Source organism: Nerophis ophidion, linkage group LG03 (assembly GCF_033978795.1).
Source record: "Nerophis ophidion isolate RoL-2023_Sa linkage group LG03, RoL_Noph_v1.0, whole genome shotgun sequence".
NCBI lineage: Eukaryota > Metazoa > Chordata > Actinopteri > Syngnathiformes > Syngnathidae > Nerophis > Nerophis ophidion.
The window spans coordinates 24,525,480-24,549,523 of record NC_084613.1 but is presented as its reverse complement, the minus strand read 5'-3'; the positions used below and the strand labels follow the sequence as shown (position 1 = coordinate 24,549,523).

General features: G+C 40.5%; 1 protein-coding gene across 11 annotated transcripts in view; it reads right to left on the bottom strand.

Moving 5' to 3' along the window:
- Positions 1 to 24,044, bottom strand: part of ppip5k1b (diphosphoinositol pentakisphosphate kinase 1b) — an 84,621-nt gene that overhangs the window by 36,705 nt on the left and 23,872 nt on the right. For 8 of the 11 annotated variants that reach the window (XR_009806066.1, XM_061894651.1, XM_061894657.1 and 5 more), the window contains exons 4-19: positions 23,559 to 23,649; positions 23,408 to 23,493; positions 23,168 to 23,322; positions 22,758 to 22,859; positions 22,517 to 22,678; positions 22,298 to 22,419; positions 21,664 to 21,765; positions 19,476 to 19,562; positions 19,300 to 19,375; positions 18,239 to 18,348; positions 18,044 to 18,067; positions 11,165 to 11,250; positions 9,236 to 9,361; positions 2,555 to 2,676; positions 2,295 to 2,477; positions 2,083 to 2,224 (exon numbers count right to left, since the gene is read on the bottom strand). Coding sequence is in view for 10 of the 11 variants with exons in the window: in XM_061894651.1 (XP_061750635.1) it covers positions 2,083 to 2,224; positions 2,295 to 2,477; positions 2,555 to 2,676; positions 9,236 to 9,361; positions 11,165 to 11,250; positions 18,044 to 18,067; positions 18,239 to 18,348; positions 19,300 to 19,375; positions 19,476 to 19,562; positions 21,664 to 21,765; positions 22,298 to 22,419; positions 22,517 to 22,678; positions 22,758 to 22,859; positions 23,168 to 23,322; positions 23,408 to 23,493; positions 23,559 to 23,649 (1,776 nt within the window). In the remaining variant the exon portion in view is untranslated. The remainder of the gene's footprint in view (positions 1 to 2,082; positions 2,225 to 2,294; positions 2,478 to 2,554; positions 2,677 to 9,235; positions 9,362 to 11,164; positions 11,251 to 18,043; positions 18,068 to 18,238; positions 18,349 to 19,299; positions 19,376 to 19,475; positions 19,563 to 21,663; positions 21,766 to 22,297; positions 22,420 to 22,516; positions 22,679 to 22,757; positions 22,860 to 23,167; positions 23,323 to 23,407; positions 23,494 to 23,558; positions 23,650 to 24,044) is intronic. The other 3 variants (XM_061894654.1, XM_061894656.1, XM_061894661.1) reach the window with 1 other exon arrangement.

The window sequence follows — 24,044 nt, the reverse complement described above, 5'->3', positions numbered from 1 at the left end:
ACTTTTATCCTCCACTTTAGTTATGAAAGCTATATTACATTAAAGTCACAGGCAATTCCCAATGCCTTAGTTGTGAAAATAACATTAGACGGCTTTATCGTGTCGTAAAAGTGATGAAATACAGATACCCTTTAAAGCAGTGGTTCTTAAGGTTTTTTTTTCCACCAAGTACCACCTCAGAAAACACTTGGCTCTCCAAGTATCACCATAATGGCCAACATTCAAACACAGCAGCGAAATAGGCCTAAGTATTCATGATAACAAGGCAGAGATTTTATTAAACAAGTATATTCAATATATTTGGCACTGTAACATTGCACAAGGTTCAACAGTAATACTGTTTGAATAAATCCATCCATCCATTCATTTTCTACCGCTTGTCTGTCTCCGGGTCGCGGGGGGGGGGGGGGGGGGGGGGCTGTAGCCTATCCCAGTTACATTCTGGTGGAAGGCGGGGTACACCCAGGACAAGTCTCCACCTCATCACAGGGCCAACACAGATAGACAAACACCATTAACACTCACATTTATACACTAGGGCCAATTTAGTGTTGCCAATCAACCTATCCCCAGGTGGATGACTTCAGAGGTGGAAATACCCGGAGAGAACCCACACAGTCACAAGGAGAATATGCAAACTCCAAGTAGAAAGACCCCGAGCGCAGGGATCAAATTCAGGATCTTCTTATTGTCAGGCACACGCACTAACCCCTGTTCCACATTGCTGCTCCGAGTTTGTATACAGGAAAATAAAAAACTTTACTTTAATCTAGTGATTTGTTAGTGCAGTGGTTCTCAACCTTTTTTCAGTGATGTACCCCTTGTGAACATTTTTTTTAATTCAAGTACCCCTTAATCAGAGCAAAGCATTTTTGGTGAAAAAAATTGATGAAGAAGTAAAATACAGCACCATGTCAAATATTGCTCTTTTGTAGTGGTCTTACTTGAACTATTTGGAAAATAAGATATAAGAATAACTAAAAACTTGTTAAAAAATAAACAAGTGATTCAATTATAAATACAGATTTTTACACATAGACGGAGTGAAGTGAATGTTATTTACATAGCGCTTTTCTCTAGTGACTCAAAGCACTTTACGTTGTGAAATCAATCTATCAATGTTTATTTATATAACCCTAAATCACAAGTGTCTCAAAGGGCTGCACAAACCACAACGATATCCTCGGTACAGAGCCCACATAAAGGCAAGGAAAAACGCACCGCAGTGGGACGTCGGTGACAGTGACTATGAGAAACCTTGGAGAGGACCGCATATCTGGGCAACCCCCCATTATCTAAGTTACATTTAAACCACTGTGGGTGGCACTGGGAGCAGGTGGGTAAAGTGTCTTACCTAAGGACACAACAGCATTAACTAGGGTGGCAGAAACAGGGATCGAACAAGGAACCCTCAAGTTGCTGGCACGGCCACCAGAACTATACCGCCCGGGTACTTAAAGTGCCCTCTTTGGGGATTGTAATAGAGATCCATCTGGATTCATGAACTTAATTCTAAACATTTCTTCACAAAAAAATAAATATTTAACATCAATATTTATGGAACATGTCCACAAAAAAATCTAGCTGTCAACACTGAATATTGCATTGTTGCATTTCTTTTTACAGTTTATGAACTTACATTCACATTTTGTTGAAGTATTATTCAAAAAATATATTTATAAAGGATTTTTGAATTTTTGCTATTTTTAGAATATTTAAAAAAAAATCTCACGTAGCCCTTGGCATACCTTCAAGTACCCCCAGGGGTACGCGTACCCCCATTTGAGAACAACTGTGTTAGCGTACCACAAGATGTAACCCATGTACCCACAGTTTGAGAATGACTGCCTCAAAGTGTTATAATCATTCGACCAGTACTTCTTATATAGTGGGGTGGGCATGATAATTTTTGAGAGGCGTGAAAAAAAATTGGTCCCCCAAGGGAGGGCTTGACAAAGAAATATTAAGAAGCATTGAACTAGCCAAACCTTAGTGCTTGAGGTGTTCAGTGGACCCAGAATGAGTGAACCGAAATGTACTTTTGTTTTAAATGCTCAGATGTCAGTCAGTGTTGGTCTTTACCTGAAGACTTGGGGTCCTCCAGTCGTTTCCTAATTTGGGAAGTGAGATTCTGGATAAGGGTGTACACCTTGTCACAAGTCTTGACCGGGTTCTGTATGATTTTCATGGAGTTGACCAATGATGGGCTTCCAGTTGGGGCCAGCTGTGATCCAGCATGAAATAGAGATTAATTGATCACCTTCAATTCCAACAATAAGAGGACAACAAATCACCCTCTGATAGTCATCCTGGGAGAACTCCATGTCTGTCTGCATGATCTCATGCAAACGGGCCTTCACTTTCTGCTGACAGTCAGTCAGTGAGTCGCTATCACTGTCCAGCAGTCCATTCATGTTGGCGCTCTTCACCATCTGAACCAGGATAGGAGTCAGCTCGCCCTCCAGTGCAAGAAGGCCCTGTAGGGACACAATCACCGGCTGGCGTTCAGCTGTCGCTTTTATAGAGGTGCGATTTGTGCGTCACGTTCAATGACCTTGGCAAAAGCCGCTGCTGTCATCTGCACTCGGCCTTCATCGGAGGCATAGATCTTCAGGTCGTGGCGGTAAGTGCTGTGCAGGCGCAGAAGGCCGCAGCCGGGGAAGCCAGCGTAGTCGCCTGAAGGTAAACGTCACACAATGCAATGAAGTAAAAAATCAAGACATGTCAACAACATGAGAAGGTGCTGCACCACTTTCACTTCAAGTGCCTTGGTTAGAATGCTTGCTGAAAAAGCACGTTTACGATGAAGTGGAAATGAACAAATACAAACACCCAAATTAGAGAAGCCAGCACATGTGGATTATGAACAACTTCGGATGACCTGCTCAGGTCAAGCATTTGAGCAAAACAAACAGGACTTAAAAACTAATTGTCCATAAATCATTGCACATTTGTCTAATTCAAGGGTGTCCAAAGTACGGGCCACGGTTAGTTTTTTGATGGCCCGCGGTACATTGTAGAAATACAATTACAGTGGAATCTTGATTTAGGAACTCATTCTGTTTGCCAACTGTTTGTTTTACAGACTTTTGGATCGCACCATATATGCTTTCGTGTGTGAATCATGTCTCTGTGTACGAATGCTTTATTTATAAATTATGTGACCTGCTAGCAGCCATTTCGTGCTTGGTGTTATTGAAGCTTTGTACCAAAGCAAGTTTTTAACTGAGATGAGAACAGACTTTTCTGGAAATAGATGCTGAAGCGGACTTAGTTCTCAGCGAAAGACTATTACCTCTTCTTCAGCGGCAAAAACACACACGACCCCTCCCCTCGGCCCCCTCTATTCTTCTCATTTGTCTGCTTTTTTCCCTCCTCTTGTAAGCTGCTCCCTTGGCGATGTTAATGTACTTGGGGTGGATTTTACTCTTCCATCCATCTTCTTCCGCTTATCCGAGGTCGGGTCGCGGGGGAAGGGCAGCCTTGGCGGAGTCCAACCCTCACTGGAAACGTGTCCGACTTACTGCCAGCAATGCGGACCAAGCTCTGACACTGATCGTACAGGGGTCGGACTGCCACAATAAGACAGTCCGATACCCCTTACTCTCTGAGCACTCCCCACAGGACTTCCCGAGGGACACGGTCGAATGCCTTCTCCAAGTCCACAAAGCACATGTAGACTGGTTGGGCAAACTCCTATGCACCCTCAAGAACCCTGCCGAGAGTATAGAGCTGGTTCACAGTTCCACGACCAGGACGAAAACCACACTGTTCCTCCTGAATCCGAGGTTCGACTATCCGGCGTAGCCTCCTCTCCAGTACACCTGAATAAACCTTACCGGGAAGGCTGAGGAGTGCGATCCCACGATAGTTGGAACACACCCTCCGGTCCCCCTTCTTAAAGAGAGGGACTACCACCCCGGTCTGCCAATCCAGAGGTACCGCCCCCGATGTCCACTCGATGCTGCAGAGTCTTGTCAACCAAGACAGCCCCACAGCATCCAGAGCCTTAAGGAACTCTGGACGGGTCTCATCCACCCCTGGAGCCTTGCCACCGAGGAGCTTTTTAACTACCTCAGCAACCTCAGCCCCAGAAATAGGAGTCCACCACAGATTCCCCAGGCACTGCTTCCTCATAGGAAGACGTGTTGGTGGGATTGAGGAGGTCTTCGAAGTATTCCTTCCACATATCCACAACATCCGCAGTTGAGGTCAGCATAACACGGTGTTGACAGTGCACTGCTTCCCCTTCCTGAGGCGGCGGACGGTGGTCCAGAATCGCTTCGAAGCCATCCGGAAGTCGTTTTCCATGGCTTCCCCAAACTCTTCCCATGTCCGAGTTTTTGCCTCTGCGACCGCTGAAGTTGCACACCGCTTGGCCTGTCGGTACCTGTCAACTGCCTCTGAGTCCTATGAGCCAAAAGAACCCGATAGGACTCCTTCTTCAGCTTGACGGCATCCCTCACCGCTGGTGTCCACCACCGGGTTCTAGGATTACCGCCACGACAAGCACCAACTACCTTGCGGCCACAGCTCCGATCAGCCGCCTCGACAATAGAGGTGCAGAACATGGTCCACTCGGACTCAATGTCCAGCACCTCCCTCGTGACATGTTCAAAGTTCTCCCGGAGGTGGGAATTGAAAATTTCTCTGACAGGAGACTCTGACAGACGTTCCCAACAAACCCTCAAAATGCGTTTGGGCCTGCCAGGTCTGTCCGGCATCCTCCCCCACCATCGCAGCCAACTCACCACCAGGTGGTGATCGGTAGAAAGCTCCGCCCCTTTCTTTACACGAGTGTCCAAAACATGAAGCCGCAAATCCGATGACACAACTACAAAGTCGATCATGGAACTGCGGCCTTGGGTGTCCTGGTGCCAAGTGCACATATGGACACCCTTATGTTTGAACATGGAGTTTGTTATGGACAAACTGTGACGAGCACAGAAGTCCAATAACAAAACACCACTCGGGTTCAGAACCGGGCGGGCATTCTTCCCAATCACGCCTCTCCAGGTTTCACTGTCGTTACCAACATGAGCGTTGAAGTCCCCCAGCAGAACAAGGGAATCACCCGAGGGAGCACTCTCCAGTACTCTCTCGAGTGTACCCAAAAAGGGTGGGTACTCTGAACTGTTGTTTGGTGCGTAAGCGCAAACAACAGTCAGGACCCGTCCCCCCACCCGAAGGCGGAGGAAGGCTACCCTTTCGTCCACTGGGTTGGACTCCAACGTGCAGGCTTTGAGCCGGGGGGCAACGAGAATTGCCACCCCAGCCCGTCGCCTCTCACTGCCGGCAACGCCAGAGTGAAAGAGAGTCCAGCCCCTTTCAAGAGAAGTGGTTCCAGAGCCCTTGCTGTGCGTCAAAGTGAGTCCGACTACATCCAGCCGGAATTTCTTTACTTCGCGCACTAGCTCAGGCTCCTTTCCCCCCAGTGAGGTGACGTTCCACGTCCCAAGAGCGAGCTTATGTAGCCGAGGATCGGACCGCCAAGTGCCCTGCCTTCGGCTGCCGCCCAGCTCACATTGCACCCGACCTCTATGGCCCCTGCTATGGGTGGTGAGCCCATTGGAGGGGGGACCCACGTTGCCTCTTCGGGCTGTGCCCGGCCGGGCCCCATGGGTACAGGCCCGGCCACCAGGCGCTCGCCATCGTGCCCCACCTCCGGGCCTGGCTCCAGAGGGGGGCCCCGGTGACCCGCGTCCGGGCGAGGGAAATCTGTGTCCTTTGTTTTTACTTTTCATAGAGGTTTTCGAGCTGCTCTTTGTCTGGTCCCTCACCTAGGACCAGTTTGCCTTGGGAGACCCTACCAGGGGGCTTAAAGCCCCCGGACAACATAGCTCCTAGGATCATTGGGACACGCAAACTCCTCTACCACGGTGAGGTGGCAACTCAGAGAGGAGTGGATTTTACTCTGAAAAATCTTTTTTTTTTTTTGATTTTACTCTTAAAAATGTTAATTATAAGGGCAATATGGTTGTTTAAGGTAGGGATTTTTGTTATTTCTGATCATTTGTGAGGGCACCAAAGCAACTTCTGTGTGTCTGTGTGCATGTTGGCAGGACAGTTGTTGTTGTGGTTTTGGCTTATTATTAAATAGATAGTTGATTTATCACCCCTTGTTATGTTTTTTAGCTATACAGTACTGTAAAGCACTTTTTATTGTGTTCAAAGTGTACAAATCTTGACTAAATGGCTGGAACCAAGTGTTCATATTTACAGTGTTTCTAATAGACAAATTTGCTTTACAAAATTCACTTTTTGATTTACAAACCCTGCTCAAGAACCAAATAAGTTCGTAAATCAGGATTTTACTATCTGATATCAATAACCTAGGGGGCGCCAAAAATTAAAACAGCTTGGAGTGTCCATATTTTTTTGCATGACGTGTATGAAGTAATTCTATTACAGCAGTGGGAGGTACCCTAAATTCCAGACTATACAACCCTACATTTTTCGTACTGTTTTCACCCTGCGGCTTATAAAACGGTGCAGCTAATTTATGGATTTTTCTGCGCTGACGGCCATAATGCAAATAGTTAAAAAAAACAAAACAGGCAAAGACACTGAATAGGTGTGTCATTGTTTGTGCTATGGCGCCATCTTTTGGACGAGTTCGCTCACTGCAGGTGCGGCAGTCCTTCATTACCCTTCTGTTTAACCTGAGCTTGAATCCAAAAATACAAGTGCTAGATGCCGTTCCGTCTTCTACCTGCCTATAGCGTTTCTACTTGTATGGATTTTTCATTCATCACTCCTAACAACTTTGTAAGTTTTAGTAAAACAATTCTTACTCACTAAACCATCCCATGTGTGATTTCTGTAGGAGTGTTTTCATGCTTATTTGTACGTGCTATCGTAATGTAATCAAGTTAGCGTTGTTAGCATTTGCTAATATGCCAACATGTTTACGAGTGCCTTTGTTAGTATTATTACCTGAAAATAGCATATTGTTTTATTTTCGTAAATTCATCAAGCGTCAACATGGAATTATTGAGTGTGTTTAGCGAATAAGAGAGCGAGCTTCTGCAGCTATAGTGGATCCATGACGTTGACTTTTGTTATGTCTGATCAGCCGTTTTACTGCCGTGTTACAGACACCATTTGGAAACAATTAAGGTATAAACATTTACAAAATATTTCTGTGTAAAGTAGAGGTGCAACAATTTTTAGGTGCATTGGTGCAATTAGTGTGAGATAATCAGCTGCAATTAAGTAAAACAAGAACCTCTCTCAGAGCAACAACAATCCACAGCAATCTCTAGGTGAAATGAAGTCTAAATCATGACAGGAAACCTATTAGTGGACAGACGATGAGCGAGGAAGAGCAATTCAACCTTGGATCACCCTTACCAAACTCAATAGGGGACTCGCAGCCAAGGGCCTGCTGGCTACCAGCTAGTAGTTTACACAACGCAAACAGACCGGTGAGGAAAAGAAGAGCACAGTTAATAGGCAACACTTGTGGGGAAGAAGAGAAGAAGGAAGAAAGAAGGTGGACAGACAATGACAAGATTGTGTTGCCTTTGTGTGTTTGACATGCACTGAGGGAAAAGCAGTAGAAAATGGATGGTTGATACGCAAAATGTTACACGGTAGAGAGAAACTATTAATGGAAAACATAAAGAAGGAATAAAAAAGTAGTGAAGCGTGGAAACTAAATGTTAACCGGGCATGCCTGATAGTGGTTTCCCCTACATGTAATTGATCGTGCCGCATCGCCAGAGCAAAATAAAAGCTGCCTCACCTTGAATATGAGGGGGGGGGGGTTTATGTTAAATCAAATTTATGTAATATAATGTAAAAATGGACATGTAGCCTATTATTTACGCACTATTGACTGAAAACTAGGGCACCAAAAAAATACTTAGAACGCTGAAACTGGATGTTATGTTGAGTGACGACATAGGCAAGACAATTGTCTGGAGCGAAGGCATCATATCAGCGATGTGGATGTACTTTAATATACCTGGGATATATACGCAGACATCGATCTACAAAATGTGAAAAAATTAAGACGACAGTGGCGCTCTATCAAAAAGAGAAAATACAGTTGCAGCAGCAGTGCCAAACAAGTGTGATGTCAGGCTTACTGCAGCTTTCGCTGTTTGTCACAGACACCGAGCTACAGAAGAGTTTTTAAACACAAGTACAGTCTACAACAACACCGGAAAAAGATGCTAGATTTGTTGCTTGTCGTTTTTAATAGAAAATAGGTCACTAAAAAGGATTGGGGAAGTCTACAGAAACTTGAAAAATTCTCAAAGTGCAGGTTGTGTTACATTGTGCACTAAGTAGCAGCAATAAAAAAAAGGGCAAAACGATATTATAAAATGATAAATGGGTTGTACTTGTATAGCGCTTTTCTACCTTCAAGGTACTCAAAGCGCTTTGACACTACCACATTTACCCATTCACACACACATTCACACACTGATGGAGGGAGCTGCCATGGAAGGCACTAACCAGCAGCCATCAGGAGCAAGGGTGAAGTATCTTGCTCAAGGACACAACGGACGTGACGAGGTTGGTACTAGGTGGGGATTTAACCAGGGATCCTTGGCTTGCGCACGGCCACTCCACCACGCCGTCCAAGAATAACTATCTGTTAAAATTATTTAATAATAACACAGATTTGTTTTTTATTGTACATATAGTATTTTTTTATCCTTTAAAAAAATATATACGCATCAGCACCAATCATGCAGATTATATGATGACATCTCATTCACCACGCCAGGTATATTGGCAATCTGGGGGAAACCCTAAAGGGCCCTTTTCCAAAAAATATTTGCTCTGTGATTGAAGGTCACTTTTGACAAGCACATTTGATCACTGATCTACACTTTACCAAAACCTGCACCAAAATGACAAATTGTATGTAATTGTTTTAATACTTTTGAAGTTTTTGAAAGCTATTACTGATGCGAATATAGGGCGCCGCTCCACCCTGAGTGTAAATGTTTTTTATTATTGATCTTGAAAACTTGGGAAAAAAATATAGTATATAGATATACCGTATGCTATACAGTTTGCTGTTCAACTTCCCCCACTCAGGCCCTTAAAATCGGGTTTATCATTTCAAAAACAGAATCCAAAGTCTTTAAAATAAAAACTGTTTTTAACCCATCTTTGTGTGATAGTTATTATTGTTGAATTACTAAAGAAAATACTTTACAGATTGGTACAAGAAAATAGTGAGTACATTTATGTAAAGATTGAGTGTGTGTTGTACCTTGACCTCCAGGGTACATGCAGCGAAAGGCCCGGCCTAGCTCCTCAGCCTGAACCCGACCAGCGGGCGTTAGCTCACCGCCCCACTTTAGGACCAGCAGCAGGGACGGACCCTCCCTCTTACAGTCTGAACAACAAACAAACATTCACAAGTTTACATTTTTGCCTCATACTTGTTTACACTAAATAATAAAATATTTGCTGACATAGTGTGCGTGATGTGAACACTTATTTGCAATTAACAGTAAAGTTGACAAAACCTCAGAAAAAGGTTTTCGCTACCTTATGCGTGGACTCGTCCAGAAAACCTTGTAAAGTTTTGCAGTGCTTATGCTTCACTTTACTGTGCATGTCAGATGCAATATAAACAAACATGTCAGAAAATGTCTATGAATATAAAATGTACAAATGTTTTCTTGTCAGAGGACATCCAAGATTTAATCCCCTGATGTTGAATTGATTTATTTAATACTGTACGCGGGAATTATTGTCCCGTTTCCATTTAATTAATTCAAATAGGACTTGTTTTTTAACCCAAATATCAGACATTCTCTAGGCACATCATTCACGGGCCTACCTGCACGATCTAACTGAAAAAGCACAAAACAGCTCTAAAAAAGACGCAAACACAATCACATAAAAAAAAAATGTTTTGTTTTTTTTATCAATTACAGTGGAACCTCGATTTACAAATTTAATTAGTTCCTGAATAGGGTTTGTAAATAGAAAAGTTTGCATAGTGATGGAAATTTCTCCATAAGAAACAATGTCAATATGAATAATGGGCTCCAGACTCGACAAAAGTTCATACTTTAGTGAAGCTTTGTACACTTTGAACACAATATAAAGTGTTATACAGTACTGTACATTAAACAAACATAACAAGGGGGTGATGAATCAACTATCTCTAAACAAGCCAAAACAACCAAAAACGGCTGTCATCTATATGCGCTGCTCTGCCAACACGCACACACATACACACACAAAAGTCACTATTATGCCCACACAATCGGAAATCACAAAAATCCTTCAGTTTACCAACCATATTGCTACAATAATAAACATTTAAAAAAAGTAAAATCCACTTACATTTAACATTGGCAAGGAGGAGATGATAAAAAAAAGGAAGGAGCAGACAGAGGGAGAGCGGGGTGCAGAGGGAAAGGGGCCCTGTGTGTGTGTGTATGTGTGCCTTAAAAAACACGCTGCTAAATAAGAGTAGCTCTTCTGATCTGCTGTGAAATAAGTCTACTTTGGCATATTTTTCCAGAAAAGTCCAGTCTCATAAAAATTTAAACTTGCTGTGGTACAAAACCAACTTCGATGATTCTTCTGTACTTGTGAGTGTCATTAATGTAGTCCTCTCAAATAGGCTTTTTGTAACCCCACATTGATTTCCATGATGGTCTTTTTGAAGCTCATACTGGTTTAGCAAAATGGGAAAAAAATTGTCAAAAGTGGAAAATACAGACAAAAGGCACACGCTGAAGCACTGAGAAGTGACTCTTGAGTGTCCTGGCTGCAAATGTCATGGAGGGTTCCATCACCTCCCCAAAAATGCTGCACCCTGACTGGATAAAGTGTTTGTATACCGAGACATGGTTCGCACACTGAGGCATATTTGGCTCAATCTAAAAGCTTGTAAATTGAAAAGTTGGAAAATACAGGGGTTCGTAAATTGAGGTTCCACTGTATTTATCTTCTGAGGGCAGAGTTCAGGGTGTTTCCACTCAAAATCAGAGAGTACAAGGTTTCTTTGTGGCAAATTATGAATTACAAGGACCTTTATTTATACACATGCGTACAACTGGTAACAAGGTTTGTATTAGAATGATGGGCACAATTTGAAGAAAAAAATCATCTGAAAAGCATTGGCGTCGTACATAAAACATAAATCGATAATTGTTTGCATTAAAATGTTGCAGGTTACCTTCCTCCTCACTGGAGGCTTTGGGTTGTCCATTTCGTAAGTACGTCAACTGGACTTTCCTGTTGATACCTGAGAAGTGACCGTACCTAGTGGGAACAAATACACACACACATGCGCACATCCACATACACAAGCAGAGAGAGGCAGGCAACAGACCATATGATATGCACATACAACAGACAAACATACACAATACATGTAGTTAAAACTAATCTGATTGGATCTAATACTACAAGAAGCATTCCAGTCACATTAAGTAGTGCACAGCTTCACCAGCATTGTAGTGTAATGTATCACATAATGTAGTGTATAATGTAGAACAGTATAATGTACATTAATGTTGTCCTTGGCTAAAGATTTTGTTGTAAAGTCTCATTCACTAGGTTTTGCCCGTAATCTCTGATGCACAATTTTTTTGTGAAGAAAGACCAAGTCTAACAAATAAACTGATCTCATTTTTTGAAACCTAAAAAACTCAGGTAAACAAAATAATCACGCCACGGTAGTGGAGTGAAGTGAATCATATTTATATAGCGCATTTTCTCTAGTGACTTAAAGCGCTTTACATAGTAAAACCCAATATCTAAGTTACATTTAAACATGTGTAGGTGGCACTGGGAGCAGGTGGGTAAAGTGTCTTGCCCAAGGACACAACGGCAGTGACTAGAATGGCAAAAGCTGGGATCGAACCTGGTTCCTGGCACGGCCACTCTACCAACTGAGTTATAATGCCCCACGGTAGTGATTGGATGGTTTAGTAAGGTCTTCGGATCGTCCCTGCTGGGGGTGGCTTTGGCTTTGGCAAAGTGACAAGGTAAACCTGTGAAAGGATTATTACTAGCTTTGCCAGAGGCGAGCAGTGAGGGAGGCCCCCTGCCCAAGCAAACTGGTAAAAACTATTTCTCAAGACCAAGGGGGGGTGCGGGTGCAATTTCCGGCAACTTCCAATAGGGTCTCGGGCATGGCAAGCTGACACATCACAATGGGCCCCGTGTCCTTCAATGTACAAAGACTCGACTACGATGTTTATAGTTTTCCGAATTTAATCGTCGAATAGTCAACTATTGTGAGTCAACCCCATTGTGAGTGAAGTGTGTTGTTATGGTCTTTGAAGTGTAGCGCAGTACAATGGTCTATTGTGATGCAGACCTGTCAACCTTGAAGAAATGGAATGACTACAACCCCCCGGACACTACATCTTTGACGTAAAAGGGGTCCAAACTTTATCCAGCAAGAGTTGCATGCATAAAAATTAAAGAACGCGGGGGTTCACTTTCATAACTTCATCTGTGTTTTGTAAAGTCGTGAAAAGGCTAAATAAAAAAATATACATACAGTTGGGCAAAAAAGTATTTAGTCAGCCACCGATTGTGCAGGTTTTAAAATGATGACAGAGGTCTGTAATTTTCATCATAGGTAACCTTCAACTGTGAGAGGCAGAATGTGAAAAAAAAATCCAGGAATTCACATTGTAGGAATTTTAAAGAATGTATTTGTAAATTATGGTGGAAAATAAGTATTTGGTCAATCATTCAAAGCTCTCACTGATTGAAGGAGGTTTTGGCTCAAAATCTCACGATACATGGCCTCATTCATTCTTTCCTTAACACGGATCAATCGTCCTGTCCCCTTAGCAGAAAAACAGCCCCAAAGCAAGATGCTTCACAGTAAGTATGGTGTTCTTGGGTTGCAACTCAGTATTTTTCTTCCTACAAACACGACAAGTTGAGTTTATACCAAAAAGTTCTATTTTGGTTTCATCTGACCACACGGCATTCTCCCAATCCTCTGCTGTATCATCCATGTGCTCTCTGGCAAACTTCAGGCGGGCCTGGAAATGCACTGGCTTAAGCAGGGGGACACGTCTGGCACTGCAGGATTTGATTCCCTGTCGGCGTAGTGTGTTACTGATGGTAACCTTTGTTACTTTGGTCCCAGCTCTCTGCAGGTCATTCACCAGGCCCCCCCCGTGTGGTTCTGGGATTTTTGCTCACTGTTCTCATGATCATTTCGACCCCACAGGATGAGATCTTGCGTGGAGCCCCAGATCGAGGGAGATTATCAGTGGTCTTGTATGTCTTCCATTTTCTGATAATTGCTCCCACAGTTGATTTTTTCACACCAAGCTGCTTGCCTATTGTAGATTCACTTTTCCCAGTCTGGTGCAGGTCTACAATTTTTTTCCTGGTGTCCTTCGACAGCTCTTTGGGCTTGGCCAGAGTGCAGTTTGGAGTCTGACTGTTTGAGGCTGTGGACAAGTGTCTTTTATACAGATAACGAGTTCAAACAGGTTTCATTAATACAGGTAACGAGTGGAGGACAGAAGAACTTCTTAAAGAAGAAGTTACAGGTCTGTGAGAGCCAGAGATCTTCCTTGTATGAAGTGACCAAATACTTATTTTCCACCATAATTTAAAAATGAATTATTTAAAATTCCTACAATGTGAATTCCTGGATTTTTTTCACATTCTGTCTCTCACAGTTGAAGTGTACCTACGATGAAAATTACAGACCTCTGTCATCATTATAAGTGGGAGAACTTGCACAATCGATGGCTGACTAAATACTTTTTTGCCCCACTGTATTTAAACACAGAGTTTTGTGTTATTATTAGTAATTACTCTGGATGGGTACCATTCACGTTTGAACGGATGCAATACCGATTCACTTGTATCTGGTAATTGACACCGGTACTTAACGGTACCATTTTTCGGCACTTTTGTGTGTGTTAATAAATGTTAATTGTTTGATAATAACATTTTATTTTTTATGGTAACATTTAAAAATAGCTGATCATGATAACTGTGCTGTCCAATTATGTTGTCTTATTTATTTTTACATTTGAGTCTAATTTGCAATACAGTTGCAATTTCCAGTATTGTATATCATATTATATCATTTATCATAATATATATTATAGTACTGTATATCATATTATATCATTTATCGTAATATATATTATAATACTGTATAGCGATGCCTCAAAGGGCTTCACAAACCACAACGACATTCTTGGATTTGATCCCAAATTCGGGCAAGAAAAAAACTCAACCCAATGGGAACAATGAGAAACCGTAGATGTCGACCCCGACCGGTGCAATGGATGCCGAGTGGATACGGTTAACAATGTGAAAGTCCAGTCCATAGGGAAGTCAGCAGGGGATCTTCTTATAGCCTATCTGAATTAGCTTTTTCCATTAAACTAAATGTTTTATGTTGCGCTCTACGAAGTGTTTATGCTGTAAGTATAGCTCTTTGATTGAAACATTTATCTTAGTTGTAGTTTTCTTAATTCGAGGTGTTAAAATCGGCATGTAAAATCACTAATCTTAATAGTAGCATCAAGCTATCACATTTTGGAAGAGTGGAGCTTTGCTTTACGTATGAGCGTTTTCTACCAAGCGTACTTGCAACATTACTTAAAGGGGAACTGCACTTTTATTTAGAATTTGACAATCATTCAAAATCATTATAAAAGACAATAAGATAGATGTATTTTTGTAGGCATTTTAACTAAAAACATAAATAAAAGTCAGCTTACAATGGGAGGTCATCTACACCGCCAATTTAGACCCAGATATGGTGAGAAAGACACAAAAAGATTCTTGGTTCAACTACTTTATTTTTTGCGAAGATTATGAGCCATTCTTCATCTAAATTAAAATATATATACATCCCATTAGTTGACAAACCAGAATCAGATGGCTCTCACAAAATCCGCAGTGAGTAGTAATCAATGACGTTGTTGAAGGAAAAAGCGAACATGGTGATGTGTTTGTGATATTAATGCACTGCCAAATGCTTAAAATGAGCAAAATACGCAAATATTAAATTTTTTTATTAATATGCCTGTCACTACATTACATATGTACTTAAAGCATGTATATAAAACCTTAATGGAGGTGTTTGGAGGTTTTTAAGCGCGTTAAAGAGCAACTCACATAGGCTCCACCGGACATTTGATCGCATTTATTTACTTTTTAGAATGCATTAGAAAAAGAAAAACATGAGTGTCTGTTTCACATAAGGATTGTGACTGATAAGCAAAATTACAAAAAAAGTGCAGTTCCCCTTTAAAGGGAGTTTGGCTGAGTCCGTCCCTGGTGCTGCTTGAGTGATTGTTTCCTTGAGCCGGTGTTTAGTCTGCAACCAGACGTGATGTCACGTGCAACAAAGGTATTAAAAAATAGCAATGTTTGACTTACCGTGAATCGACACTACCAAATTCGGTCGGTGCCTTTTAAAGTACCGAATTCGGTAACTATCCCTAGTAATTACCATCAACACTTTGGTTTTTTCTCTTTACATTAAGCATAATTCTCTGCTTATAAGATATTTTTTCATTTGCATTTTAAAAATAAAATGTAAAAATAAAAAAGAGCCCCGGGCAGCACTTTGGACAACACAGCTTTCAAAGTGCTTCGTTTAGGTTGAGCAAGTGACATGAACTCTGAACAACCGCAACTTGCCGACGATTTATCTTGTTAGCTTCCTTTGTTGTGAGCAAAGTACTGCTAGAGATACAACTAGCTGCAATCAGTCACTATTTTTGCAGCTGTTGATCCAAAATTTCTGCAAGAGTCGTATACACACAGGAAAAAAGTGTACTACAAACAGAACTACAAACTTTTTTGGAAGTGCACAACATGCTAGGCCTAGAAAACAGGAGCGTAAAAAGACAAACAAGCTCGTAATTGCATGGGCATAAAAATTAAACAAGGTTGACAGGAACAAAGAGTATGAGTGTATTCAAAATGCATGTTGGCAGGTCTGGGTCAGAGGACTTTTATAAATAATAGGCGTTTTGGATCAAAAACAGTAAAGTTCTTAATATTAGGGCTGGGAATCTTTGGCCACCACTAGGGATAGGAATTGAAAACCGGTTCTTTTTCAGAGCCGGTTCCCATCTATCAATTCAAACGGTTCTTTTATCTATCCTTCCAGGTGGGGATGATGTTGCTTAGTGACTTCCGATCTCCAAATTGCGGAGCCCTGGTGCAACAAACACTCTTTAGTTGACTACATTTGAAAAGAAAAGATAACAACAATGCTACTTGTAATAATTAAAAGGCTGCGAGTTCATCAAGAGGACGACATGCGAGCAGTATGCTGAAATATTTAAACAGACAGCATACAATAGTTATAAATGAAAGTTGCGTTTTGAATCGCTCCGTTATTCCAGCAGCAGTACCGCCAGCACGTCATCTGAAAAAAAGGTACTAACTAACACCTCCTATCACGTCTAACGCTAGATGAATGTTACTGAGCAGCCACCAAGTTTGTGGTCAAAAGTTTGCATTTTTGGTAGGTGAATGTTCAATTGTGGTCAGAGAAAAGTTATGATTTCCTGCAACCAGATTTTTTGTCAGTCATTATATTATACAGGTGAAACTAATAAAATTACAATATGGTGTAAAAGTCCATTAATGTTAGCAGTTTAACTTCAAATGGGAAGCTTATCTGTGATATTAACTCATTACATGAAAATTACCTGTATTTGTTATAATTTTGATCATCATGGCTTACAGTTATCAAAACCTTACATTTTCTGAGATTTATAATTCAAAGTTTTCATAAACTGTAAGCCATAATCATTTAAATTATAACCACTTTGCATGTAATAAGTTAATATCACATGTTAGTAAATGTTATGTTCTTGTCTAATTTGCACATGATTAAATTCTACAGAAAAATAAACATTTCTTATATTTATTTCCAAAAAAGTTATTGTTTTTCTTCTACACCACTTATGTGCTTCTAGAAAACCTCACTGTAGGCTTTGTAAGGTCATGTTACCTCTCAACTAAACAAAATGGATGGTAATCCACCCTTTTTTCTCTTTGTTTTTCTTCAAATAAGAATCGAGAAGAGAACCGTTAAAGAACCGAATTGTAAGAAGAATCAAAAGTGGAATTGTAACTAGTAAAATCTTATGAATTCCCATCCCTAGGCACCACACGATTCGATTCGATTTTTGGGGATTCAGAATTGATTCATGATCCAAACCCATACTTTTTTTTATTAACATTGAATGCCAGTTCTATGATTAACTTCATTCCGCCATAAAATATATACATGTATTTATTACTTAAAAGAAAACTGGGTTTGTGTAATAAAATTCTACCCAAAAATGTAATAAAGCAAGTCTGTACAGCAAATATGGCATCTACATCAAGATAATGATTGGTCTGAATGGCTGGACAGGACAGATTAAAAAAAATAAATAAATAAAAAAGAAGAGGGATTTTTGATTGTTTTTCATTGATTAAGAATCGTAACAAATAAGAATGCCGGTTATTCTGAAAATCTTTTTTTTTTTTGACACCGCTACTTCATATGGTTAAATAATGTATGGTATGGGGATACAAGTCTGTGTACTAATTCACTGCATTTGAAACATGTAAGTGCTTTCTTTGTTAGGCGTGCACATGACACTGAAGTAAGAGTGTCTATCGCCAACCTCACTTGTACAGTAAACCTTTACGCAATGCGTCATTACCTTGATTATCTTCTGCACATTTAGACCATCCAAATGTTACCAAGTTGATAATGATGCCAAAGCTGCTGTTTGACTAGACCAAATATGACATATTAGCAGATTTAGAGTCATACGTGATGAGGACCACATGCACTGCACACGACTGATTTTACACACATCAACGTGTGCCACTGGTTTTGTGTGTGTGTTGTGTTAAAAGAAGATGAACGGCTGTTAATTGAGGTTATGCAAAGTATTAAAGAAGTAGTTCAGAGTGCACTTCTGGAAGAGAACGATGTTCAAAGAGGAGCTGGGGAACATCAGCGGGAGCATGCAGGCAGGTTTCTAATATTTAGCACGCTAAAAGTGGGATAAAGAATGAAAACGGAAATGATGCGTACTGAGTGTCAATCAAGCTGGATTCCCTTGTGGAGAGAGAGAAGGAGGAATGGGAGGGCAGGCAGAGGAAGGAAGAGAAGATGGTTAGAGACTAATAAAGATGGAAGATGGAGAACAGTGGATGGACCAGAGTGATTGAATGACAGCACAAATGAGTAAAGTGTGTGTGTGTTTGTAGGAGAGGCGGGGCTTCTCACATCTCCAAGACGGTTTTAAGTTGCTCCAGTTTGGACTTCTTCTCCTCAATCTCGCAGTCGTTGTGTTGGCCGAGTTCAAGCAACAGCAGGCGAGCGATATCCAGCACCTCCTGGAAAGTTACAATATTATCTCAATAAGTGGTCACACTTTTCGGTTTGGTCCTGCAGTCTGGACCAAAAATTATCAAAAATAAAAAAACAACAAAAAAAACAAACCCTCTGTGCGCATTTAAGTGCCGTTGGTCAAGCATTCATCTGATATTTTTGTCACAAAACCAAAGGCTGCAGGGTAAATACATACCTATGTAAGTACACAAGGTAAGGACGTGATTGGACAAAAATGTGATGGTAACCATAGAACCAGAATGGACACTGTCAGTTACGAGAATAAATCTATTTTATCATGACTAAGTATACACATAGACGTACAATTCCAGCAGTACATATAAAACGCCACGAGGTGACGGTATTACACCGTAAAAGCGTTCAAGGTTCCTCCCAAACGCGTCTTCAGAAGTGAGTAATTTGATATTATTTTAGTGGTATTATACAGCGGTAAAAGTCTCTGTATACTTGGTATTAGAGCAAAATGCAATTTTAAACATTTTGTGTACAGTTGGTAAATACTTTAGGAGGGCCACAGTTTGACCCTGGAACACAATATTTCTATTTTCCATTATTTCCTATGGGAATATTTGCTTTGAAATGAGAACAGTTTACACACTATTAGTACTACTACTACATCCTCTCTCTTGTGTTAAGCTAACAAACATATCAGAAGAAATACTTTATTTACATTTTATTATGTAGTGGTTAACTTCTCTTTACAGTTCATTGATAGTTGATTATGTAAAATACAACATCGTCTACAGAGTTAGGTAACGTTTTAGGATGGACGTAATTTGGCCCTTGAACAAAATTGGTATTATTTCCTATGGGAACATTTGCTTTGAAATTTGACCACCATGGAATTCAATCAGGGTCAATATTTTGTCTCTCGAATGTATCTAAACATGGCAAGCACAGCATTAGAAACAGCTGTCAAGTCAAGTGCAGCCTACCTGCAGCTGTTTTGGTTTTTTCAGCTTGAGCTTTCCCGACTTATAACCTCCGCACTTCTCAAACAGCTCAAAGAATCTGTGACACAACAAAAACAACCCGGTGGTGGACAAATTGCATACGGGCAGCTTTCTGTTTACTGTAGATGTAAACAATATTGAAACCATCAAATACATACAGAGGATGTCGGACCTCCATTTTCATTTTTTGCTTTGGTGTCCGGTCTCCATGGCGAATGATGGCGATAACGCAGCGCAGTTCCATCCTACATTATCAGGAAATGAGATTAATCGAGGCAGAATAACTTGGTTAAATTTGTAATTTTACATCAAAGAACTCACAGACATCACCGTGTGTGTGTAGCTCATGTGCTTACTGCTTTTCTTGAGCAAAGAACATGGTCAGAAGATATTATGAACAAGCAGTATATTTACAGAGAAATCTAAATTGAGCTCAAGAAATTGATTGGGGAAAAAAGTTGTGATGTTGGGGAAAGTCATATGCTGCTGTATGTTTAATTCTTATTTTAGATAGTGTACAAAGTGTAATATATGCAATACACATACATGCACAGTGTAAGCCCTTTGATGCACTTGTGATTTATAGCTATTATTTAATTGATTGACTGATTGATGTACTGTACATGTATACATGAACATGTACTGCATTTAACCTCTATATTTCAAGGTAAACTATCAGGAGATAATTAAATAAGAAGAAATATTCCAAAAACAGTGTTTTATGTCCAATATTTTGAAATATTTGCTAAAAGAAAAGAGTAAAATAAAATAAAAAATGTAATAAAAAAAATGAAAATATAAGTATAGTGACTACGGAATGTATGGCAAAAGTGACGATGAAGAATCTTTGAGGTACACAAAATTCAATCTTAAATATTTTTTCCAAAAATCCCTATACATATATATATATATATATATACATATATATATATATATATATATATATATATATTAATTTAACATGCACATGCATACACAAGTCTCCAAATATATATATATATATATATATATATATATATATATATACATATATATATATACATACACACACATTAAGGAACATTAAGGCAATGTTCCTCTTCCTGTTAAAGCACACTCATGAATATATATATATTCATGAGTGTGCTTATATATATATATATATATATATATATATACATATATATTCATGAGTGTGCTTTAACAGGAAGAGAAACATTGCCCTAAGTGTGTATTTATATATATACATATATATATATACATATATATATATATATACATATATATATATACATATATTTATATACATATATATATACATATACATATATATATATACATATATATATATACATATACATATATATATATACATATATATATATACATATACATATATATATATATATATATATATATATATATATATATATATATATATATATATATATATATATATATATATATATATATATATATATATATACATGTATAATTAATGCTAAGGTTGTGCAATGTGTAATAAAAGTAGCACTTTAATAATCTAGGCCAAGGGCAATGTTCATCTTCCTGAACATATGCAATAAATCAGCGCAATTGTACTTTAGCACTACAGTCTGTCCTTTACACTTTAACTGCAGTTTACAATGGCCTGTCTAAAGCTAATGCAGCAACCTACTATTGCTACTTTTAGGTCATGTCCTGTACGGTATTTTGTTGTATTGTTTTTGTTGTCTAGTATTAATAGACTGTGTTGTATTTACCATTTCCTCCCAGGAACTACAGATGGGACATTAGCTTCTAGGTAGAATTTGGCACAAATCCATTTCTATGTTCATTAATGTGCATTGTCCCATGTAAGAAATAAATAGTTAAAATTACTGTCAAAAATATAATTTTATTTTTTTCCATTTATTATTTTCAGTTTATGTATCCATCCATCAATCCATCCATTTTCTACCGCTTGTCCCTCTTGGGGTCACGGCGGGTGCTGGAGCCTATCTCAATTGAATTCGGGCAGAAGGCGTTCCCGCCTTCTGGACAAGTCGCCACCTCATCGCAGGGCCAACACAGATAGACAGACAACATTCACACAATAGGGCCAATTTAGTTTTGCCAATCAACCTATCCCCAGGTGCATGTTTTTGGAGGTGGGAGGAAGCCGGAGTTCCCGGTGAGAACCCACGCAGTCACTGGGAGAACATGCAAACTCCACACAGAAAGAACCCGAGCCTGGGATTGAACCCAGGACCTTCTTATTGTGAGGCACACGCACTAACCCCGGTGCGTAATCGTATCCTCCAAAAATGTTTTGAATAAATATTAAATGTGAATATTTCCCCATTACCTAAGCATGTTTTTACATACATGGTTCCTGAGGTTGTTGGCACGATGGGGATGTCTTCAGCCTCCATTGGGATGGACCAGGGAATGTGGAACTGGGGGGCTAACTCTCTCATCACCATGTTCCTGGAGAGACAAACAAAACACAACTTTAAATTCACATGTCACTCATGCAAGACGGTTTTCAGCTGGCCACTTTAGCACTAATCCAATTTGCACACAACTCTTTTCTATGTTTTGTCGCCAAGAAATTAATCCAAGAACTCGTGGGATTGTTAAGCACCTGAGGAATTCTTTTAACACGCATGCCGGCTGCCATTTCCAGCACAGAGCATGTCCTGCCAGTCAAATTTACGAGAGTGCCTGGAAGGATAGCATGATAAATCACATGCCAGCTAAAGCCGCAAAGCTGTCAGCGGGTATCCCAAAGAGCTGTCCTGACGTCTGCATGAATTACAATGCGGTTGCTTGCAGGCAGAAAAATCAGCCAAGGGTCTTTGATATAAGGCGCTGTAATGGGGTTGGGCTCGGAAATATAAACAGATCTAAATGCCACCAGTAATTTGAAGTTGCTTGAATTAAGGTTTTGGGAGGACATTCCTGTCGACTGCAAGCCATTTGAACGCTTCCTCCTTCTCGGTTTAGAGAAGACGCTTACCCCAACACCTTGGCACAGTCGTCGTAGTACTTCATGGAGTTCTTGACGAAGCTGAAGCCGTTGACGTCGCAGACAAACGAGTGGCCGTTGGCCCGGAGAAGGTCGAATCCGCACACTGTTTGCTGAAGTCGCGTGGAGTCAAAGTAGACAATAAATGGCAATAAAGTCTCAGTGCTACTTGGTGGAAACAAGGATATTAGATAAATGTCTATTGTTCACCTTGAAAGCCAGGCAGACCTTGCGAGCCACTAGTTTCTCCATGGCGGTTAGCATGACCGGGTATCGGATTTCTTTCCCTTCGCTGTCCCGCTCCACCTTCCCATCGAGGGCAGGCGACTTTCGGGCCTCAGCATGAGCGTAGTCAGGACCCACTGTGTACACCTGTGGAACAGACGACGGCCTCTGGACATCAAAAACCTTCAAAACTCACCAACAACACTGTACTGTATGTACTCAGTACCTTCACGTCTGTACCGTCTGTAGGCATGAACTCCTCGTAGATGTAAGATCCCGTCTTCCGGACGCTGGTCTCTGGGGAGTACACGCTGCTTCGACTGCCAATCTTGAAGTAGCGAGGAAGCGGATAAACAAACAAAAACCGATAAACAACTTCATTCCGTTCCAGCGCACTTCCTATCATTATGTTTGAGATAGTGGTCTTATGTCTGGTAACAGTGGTCTCTTTTACACAGACTATTGCCTTCGAAACAATATGGCGGGAAGTCTGATAGTATATCTGAGGGCAAGACGAATTCAGTAGACAATATTCATCCCATCGCAAAAAAGGTGGGAAAGTCCCAGCTTTCATAGGCTTTATGAAAAATGCAACTGATGCACCAGGGAAAAAACAAAAACCTGAAGTTTCGTTACCTTTCTAAAAAGCCTCTGGCTGCCACCACCTGCAGACGTCGGGTAGTAGATGTAGACATTGTGGTCCTCGGCGCACACTGGCTTCTCCACAAAGGGTTTGGGGAAAACCTCACCGTTAACCTCCACGTGGTCTTCCCCTTCCACCAGGTTGCACTCTGAAACAAGATTGGGCTACTGTAAAGTCAAGTGCAGTGATTTCATTGAACTCCATTTTGTCTATGAAGATCGAACACAAGGGACCTTCAGGGTTGTCGGGGTCTCGGTTGAGCACACCATAGCGAGGTAGGTCAATACCTTCTTCTTGGAGGATGCGGTACACTTCCCTCCTAAGACAACAATCATACAATAAAATAATCTTTTTCCACAAGAGTTCACCTGTTCATGTGTGTACCTGTCCTGGATGAAATACTGCATGTTGAGATCGTTGAGGAGTAGTGGATTCCTGAGCTTGGCGTATTCCACGGCTTTGTCCAGAGGGAAACCTGGACAATCAGTAAATTGCATTTTCAACACATTTTCGCACCAACCAGAAAAAACTGACATTTTTCCATGATTCTATTTTGAGGATAGGATAAGTCACATCGGCCTCAAATAACAGTGACTCACAGTTTCATGACTTTGTAATTTTTGGCTTTATAATCTCCAAATGAGCATAACCCTGTGAAAAATTACAACTCTTTACTGTCTTTTGACAGTTTTATCCAACATGGAAATAAAAAAATACTAGCAATATTATTATTTCGAAGGTATTCAATTAATGGGGTATATTTTTGGCACCAATTCATTTAACATTTTTCAAAAGTTACCTAAATAGTTTATGGCATGGACTATTATCAATTAAACTCATAAAAATAAAGCAAGGTAAAGACGCGTTCCG